At 32.4% G+C, this 7,862-nt stretch overlaps 1 protein-coding gene across 1 annotated transcript in view; it reads right to left on the bottom strand.

Annotated features, from left to right (window-relative positions):
• Positions 1 to 613: 613 nt before the first annotated feature.
• Positions 614 to 7,862, bottom strand: part of LOC133656425 (RIMS-binding protein 2-like) — a 92,629-nt gene continuing 85,380 nt past the window's right edge. The window contains exon 22 of the mRNA XM_062057504.1: positions 614 to 1,167. Coding sequence (XP_061913488.1) covers positions 907 to 1,167 — 261 coding nt within the window. The 3' untranslated portion in view covers positions 614 to 906. The remainder of the gene's footprint in view (positions 1,168 to 7,862) is intronic.

The following is a 7,862-nucleotide window of genomic DNA, read 5'->3' as shown; positions in this document are numbered from 1 at the left end:
GCCAAACTATGAAAATAAAAACTGCGACTTATAGTCCGAAAAATACGGTACCTGTTAGCATGCTAACGTTAGTATGCTTGCTTCTGTTGTTTTTAGCTAATTTTGGAGGTATACGCCTCAGTCATATTTTGGCACTTGATACATGTTAACATTAGCATCCTAGCATTTTGAACGCATTTTTCATGTACACACCTCAGGGTATTATATTTTGGTTTTCGCATATTAACGTTAGCCTGCTAGCTTTTTTTTTTAGCTAATTTAGCAGGTATACACATCACATCATATTTTGGTATTTCACAAAAGCTAATGCTATTGTTAGCATGTTAACATGCTACTGTCAGCATGCTAGCTTTTTTTAAATTTTTAGCTCATATCTGGCCAGCGTGCTAACTGTTAGCATTTCACTTCGACTTTGGCTCTTCAGCATTCACAAAACATTTTTAAGAAAATTGCATTTTCTAGTTCTTTGGAAAAAAAAAAAAAAGTAAATATTGTACTGGTTTCAAAGGTGAAAACTAGCAAAATGGCCACCACATCCTTTGATTTGTCGGTTATGGCCCTGGGTGGAAAAAGTTTGGGCACCCCTGGATGAAAGTATAAGATAATACACATGGTAAAGTACATCAAAGTAATCTTTACTTTTGGCACAGTAGAGAGTACTGCTATGTTCATGTACTGCATTTACTGCGTGTACTGTATGTAGTGCATGTACTTCATGTACTGCGTGTACTGCATGTATTGTGTGTACTTCATGTACTGTGTGTACTGCATGTAGTGTGTGTACTGCATGTACTGCGTGTACTGCATGTAGTGCATGTACTTCATGTACTGCGTGTACTGCATGTAGTGTGTGTACTGCATGTACTGCGTGTACTGCATGTAGTGTGTGTACTGCGCGCCCATGTTCTACTTGGCAGGAGAGAGCCGCTTCAGGAGCTTCTTACCCTTGGAGAGCAGTCCTTTCTTCTTCTTGTTTGCTAAATCGTGAGCGTCGCAGGGGCCCGGGGGGGCGCGCAGGGGGCCCCTGGTGGGGCTGAGAGGCCGCATGGTGCCCGGCAGCAGGGGGCCAACGATGGGGGATGGTGTGCGGACTGGCGTGCGGACTGGCGTGGCAGTGTTGTCGATGGAATTGTCGATGGCGTTGTCGATGGCGTTGTCGATGGTGATCTGAAGAAGAAGAGAGGCGATGGGGAAGGAAGCGACACTTTCTTCTACTTGTTGTGTTATCACATTATTATTATGATTATTATTATTGTTATTATTATTATATTATTATTGTTATTATTATTGTTGTTATTATTATTGTCATTATTATTATTGTTGTTTTTATTATTATTATGATTATTGTTATTATTATTGTTGTTATTATTATTATTATTGTTTTTTTAATTATTATTAGTATTATATTGTTATTATTATTATTATCATTGTTATTATTATTATTATTAATGTTATTATTATTATCAATATTATTTTATTATTACAATTATATCATTATTATTAGTATTATTTTTATTGTATTAATATTATTATTGGTATTATTGTTGTTGTTATCATTATTTGCTATTAAATTATTCTTATTATTATTCTTAATAATATAGTATGATTATTATTGTTATATTATTATTTTAATTATATTATGATTATTATTGTTATTATTATTTTATTATTACTATTGTTATTATTATTATCATTATATTATTATCATTATCACTAGTGTAATTATTATTATTATTATTGCTATTATTATCATTATTAATATTAATATTTTATTATATTATTATTATTATATTATTAGTATTATTATTATGATCATCATTAGTATAATTATTATTATTGTTATTATTGTCATTATTATTGTTTTTATTAATATCATTATCATTATTATTATATTATTGTTATTATCAATGTTATCATTGTTATTATTATATCATTATTAATATTATTGTTATTGTTATTATCATTATTATGTTTTTTAAATTTTTTATTAATGTTATTATGATTACCAATATTATATTATTATTATTGTATTATTACTATTATATTATTATTAGTAGTATACTTTCTATGTTATTATTATTATTATTATTGTTGTTGTTGTTATTATTATTTTGATTATTATTATTGTTATTATTATTATAATTATATTATTATTATTAATAGTATTATATTATTATTATTATTATTATTATTATTATTATTGTTGTTATCGTTATTTTTATTAAATTAGTCTTATTATTACATTATTATTAATACCATACTATGATTATTATATTATTATTTTAATTAAATTATTATTAATATTGTTGTTATTATTATAATTTGTATTATTACTATTATTATTATCATTATTGTTATTAATATTATCATTATATTATTATTATCATTAGTATAATAATAATAATACTTTTTGTTATTATTATAATTATTAATATTATTATAATTGTTGTTATTATTATTTTTAATTATTATATTGTGCTGCTTGCTAGCGCAGGTCAAAGGTCAAATGATTGTTCTATTTTGTTTTCTTACACTTCTGAGTGTGCATTCATTTCAGTTTGTTCAAGCTAATGAGGAAGTTGTCTTGTAGTTGTCATCAACACATTTGGAGGTGTGGAAATCGCCATGTAAAACCGCTAAAGCTAATCAATAGCATGTGTACAGCATATTAGCATTGAGCTTGCACTTTTTGAAATGTGGCGCCTTGTTTTTGAGTGCTTTCTATAAAGCATGCTTGCTTTGTTGGCATATACAATGACATCACTTACAGGCAGTCTGCTACAAATACTCTTGTTTGCTCGCCCAGGGTCAGATCTACTAAAGGTTCACGTGTACTAAAACACCTGCAACCTTGAAGATGATCCACTAAACTTGTGAGCAGAGGATTTTGTCTCATTAGTGAGCAGAATAAGGAGTGTGTATGTAATTGTGTGTATGTATTTGTGTGTGTATGTAATTGTATTTACTTTATATGTAATTATATTGTATATACGTAATTGTATGTCCTGTGTGTGTAATTGTATGTGTATGTAATTGTATATGTAGTTGTATATGTATGTAAATGTTTGTATACGTAATTGTGTGTGTATGTATATGTATGTACTGTATATGTAATTGTATGTATATGTACCTTTGTTGTATATGTATATGTATGTAATTGTTTGTATATGTAATTGTGTGTGTATGTAATTGTATGTACAGTGTATGTCATTTTATGTATACGTAATTGTATTGTATATGTAATTATATTGTATATACTGTATGTGGTTGTATATTTATATACTTGTTTGTATACGTAATTGTATGAACTGTGTGTTATTGTATGTGTATGTAATTGTATTTAATGTAGTTGTATATGTACTGTATGTATTTGTATGAACTGTGTGTGTTATTGTATGTGTATGTAATTATATTGTATATGTAGTTGTATATGTATGTAATTGTGTGTATTTAATTGTATTGTATGTATCTTTTCCATCCATTCCAACCAACTGAGCTACTGTGTGGAACAATTTCCCTTGTGAATCAATAACGTTTGTCTATGTTTATGTAATTGTATTGTATATGTAGTTGTATATGTATGTAACTGTATACGTAATCGTCTGTGTATGTAATTGTATGTAGTGTATGTGTAATTATGTGTGTATGTGTAATTGTATTGTATATGTAGTTGTATATGTATATAGTTGTTTGTACATGTAATTATGTGTGTATGTAATTGTATTGTATATGTAGTTGTATATGTATGCAATTGTACACGTAATTGTGTGTGTATGTAATTGTATGTATATGTAATGGTGTTGTGTATGTAGTTGTATATGTATATAATTTTTTGTATACGTAATTATGTGTGTATGTAATTGTATTGTATATGTAGTTGTATATGTATGCAATTGTAGACATAATCGTGTGTGTATGTAATTGTATGTACAGTATATGTAATGTTGTTGTATATGTAGTTGTATATGTATATAATTGTTTGAATACGTAATTATTAGAGATGTCCGATAATATCGGCCTGCCGATATTATCGGCCGATATATGCTTTAAAATGTAATATCGGAAATTATCGGTATCGGGTTTTTTATTATCGGTATCGTTTTTTTTTTTTTTTTATTAAATCAACATAAAAAACACAAGATACACTTACAATTAGTGCACCAACCCAAAAAAACTCCCTCCCCCATTTACACTCATTCACACAAAAGGGTTGTTTCTTTCTGTTATTAATATTCTGGTTCCTACATTATATATCAATATATATCAATACAGTCTGCAAGGCATACAGTCCGTAAGCACACATGATTGTGCGTGCTGCTGGTCCACTAATAGTACTAACCTTTAACAGTTAATTTTACTAATTTACATTCATTACTAGTTTCTATGCAACTGTTTTTATATTGTTGTACTTTCTTTTTTATTCAAGAAAATGTTTTTAATTTATTTATCTTATTTTACAAATTTTTTTAAAAAGTACCTTATCTTCACCATACCTGGTTGTCCAAATTAGGCATAATAATGTGTTAATTCCACGACTGCATATATCGGTTGATATCGGTATCGGTTGATATCGGTATCAGTAATTAAAGAGTTGGACAATATCGGAATATCGGATATCGGCAAAAAGCCGTTATCGGACATCCCTAGTAATTATGTGTGTATGCAATTGTATTGTATATGTAGTTGTATATGTATGTAATTGTTTGTATACATAATCGTATGTGTATATAATCGTATATACTGTATATGTAATTGTATTGTACAAAACCCAAAATCAGTGAAGTTGGCATATTGTGTAAATACTAAATAAAAACAGAACACAATGATTTGCAAATCATTTTCCACCTATATTCAATTGAATAGACTGCAAAGACAAGATACTTAACGTTCGAACTGAGAAACGTTGTTATTTTTAGCAAATATTAGCTCAGTTGGAAATTGATGCCTGCAACTTGTTTAAAAAAAGCTGGCACAAGTTGCAACAAAGACTGAGAAAGTTGAGGAATGCTCATCAAACACTTATTTGGAACATCCCACAGGTGAACAGGCTAATTGGGAACAGGTTCAGACTCCTCGTAAGCAGCAAGGCCGAAAACCAACATTGAATGCCCGTGACCTTCGATCCCTCAGGCGGTACTGCATCAAAAAGCGACATCAATGTGTAAAGGATATCACCACATAGGCTCGGGAACAGTTCAGAAAACCACTGCGAGTAACTACAGTCGGTCCCTACATCTGTAAGTGCAAGTTAAAATTCTACTATGCATTGCCAAAGCCATTTATCAACAACACCCAGAAACGTTTCGCTGGGCCCGAGCTCATCTAAGATGGACTGATGCAAAGTGGAAAAGTGTTCCGTGGTCTGACGAGTCCACATTTCAAATTATTTTTGGAAACTGTGGACCAAAGAGGAAAAGAACCACCCGGACTGTTCTAGGCGCAAAGTTCAAAAGCCAGCATCTGTGATGGTATGGGGGTGTATTAGTGCCCAAGGCATGGGTAACTTACACATCTGTGAAGGCACCATTAATGCTGAAAGGTACATGAAGGTTTTGGAGCCACATATGTTGCCATCCAAGCAACGTCTTTTTCATGGACGCCCCTGCTTATTTCAGCAAGACAATGCCAAGCCACGTGTTACAACAGCGTGGCTTCATAGTAAAAGAGTGCGGGTACTAGACTGGCCTGCCTGTAGTCCAGACTGGTCTCTCATTGAAAATGTGTGGCGCATTATGAAGCCTAAAATACCACATCGGAGACCCCGGACTGTTGAACAACTTAAGCTGTACATCAAGCAAGAATGGGAAAGAATTCCATCTGAAAAGCTTCAAAAATTGGTCTCCTCAGTTCCTTAACGTTTACGGAGTGTTGTTAAAAGGAAAGGCCATGTAACACAGTGGTAAAAATGCCCCTGTGAGAACTTTTTTTACAATATGTTGCTGCCATTAAATTCTAAGTTAAGGATTATTTGCAAAAAAAAATGAAGTTTCTCAGTTCGAACATTAAATATCTTGTCTTTGCAGTTTATTCAGTTGAATATAAGTGGAAAGGGATTTGTAAATCATTGTATTCTGTTTTTATTTACGAATTGCACAACGTGCCAACTTCACTGGTTTTGTATATGTACATTATATGTAATTGTATTGTATATGTATTTGTATATGTATGTAATTGTCTGTATACAAAATTGTGTGTATATGTAATTGTATGTACAGTATATGTTAGAGATGTCCGATAATTGCTTTTTTGCCGATATCCGATATTGTCCAACTCTTAATTACCGATTCCGATATCAACCGATACCGATATATACAGTCGTGGAATTAACACATTATTATGCCTAATTTTGTTGTGATGCCCCGCTGGATGCATTAAACAATGTAACAAGGTTTTCCTAAATAAATCAAGTCAAGTTATGGAAAAAAATGCCGACATGGCACTGCCATATTTATTATTGAAGTCACAAAGTGCATTATTTTTTTTTAACATGCCTCAAAACAGCAGCTTGGAATTTGGGACATGCTCTCCCTGAGAGAGCATGAGGAGGTTGAGGTGGGCGGGGTTTGCTGGGGGGCGGGGTTTTAGTTTAGGGGGTAGCGGGGGGGTGTATATTGTAGCGTCCCGGAAGAGTTAGTGCTGCAAGGGGTTCTGGGTATTTGTTCTGTTGTGTTTATGTTGTGTTACGGTGCGGATGTTCCCCCGAAATGTGTTTGTCATTCTTGTTTGGTGTGGGTTCACAGTGTGGCGCATATTTGGAACAGTGTTAAAGTTGTTTATACGGGCACCCTCAGCGTGACCTGTATGGCTGTTGACCAAGTATGCATTGCATTCACTTGTGTGTGTGGAGTGTGTGTGTGAAGAGCTGTAGATATTATGTGATTGGGCCGGCACGCAAAGGCAGTGCCTTTAAGGCACGCCCCCAATATTGTTGTCTGGATGGAAATCGGGGGAAATCCGGGAGAATGGTTGCCCCGGGAGATTTTCGGGAGGGGCACTGAAATTCGTTAGTCTCCTGGGAAAATCGGGAGGGTTGGCAAGTATGATCGGGAGACGCAACTGCTCTGTACTTCTCCCTAAGTCCGTGTACCACTCCGTACAGTGGCGTTTTAAATAGTCATACATTTTACTTTTTGAAACCGATAACGATAATTTCCGATATTACATTTTAAAGCATTTATCGGTCGATAATATCGGCAGTCCGATATTATCGGACATCTCTAGTATATATAATTGTATTGTATATGTAGTTGTATATGTATGTAATTAGGGATGTCCGATAATGGCTTTTTGCCGATATCCGATATTCCGATATTGTCCAACTCTTTAATTACTGATACCGATATCAACCGATACCGATACATACAGTCGTGGAATTAACACATTATTATGCCTAATTTGGACAACCAGGTATGGTGAAGATAAGGTCCTTTTTTAAAAAATTAATAAAATAAAATAAGATAAATAAATTAAAAACATTTTCTTGAATAAAAAAGAAAGTAAAACAATATAAAAACAGTTACATAGAAACTAGTAATTAATGAAAATGAGCAAAATTAACTGTTAAAGGTTAGTACTATTAGTGGACCAGCAGCACGCACAATCATGTGTGCTTACGGACTGTATCCCTTGCAGACTGTATTGATATATATTGATATATAATGTAGGAACCAGAATATTAATAACAGAAAGAAACAACCCTTTTGTGTGAATGAGTGTAAATAGGGGAGGGAGTTTTTTTGGGTTGGTGCACTAATTGTAAGTGTATCTTGTGTTTTTTATGTTGATTTAATAAAAAACAAAAAAAAAAAAAAAAAAACGATACCGATAATAAAAAAAACGATACCGATAATTTCCGATATTAC

The sequence above is a fragment of the Entelurus aequoreus genome, linkage group LG08 (genome assembly GCF_033978785.1).
Source record: "Entelurus aequoreus isolate RoL-2023_Sb linkage group LG08, RoL_Eaeq_v1.1, whole genome shotgun sequence".
NCBI lineage: Eukaryota > Metazoa > Chordata > Actinopteri > Syngnathiformes > Syngnathidae > Entelurus > Entelurus aequoreus.
This window is presented reverse-complemented; position numbering and strand designations above follow the sequence as displayed.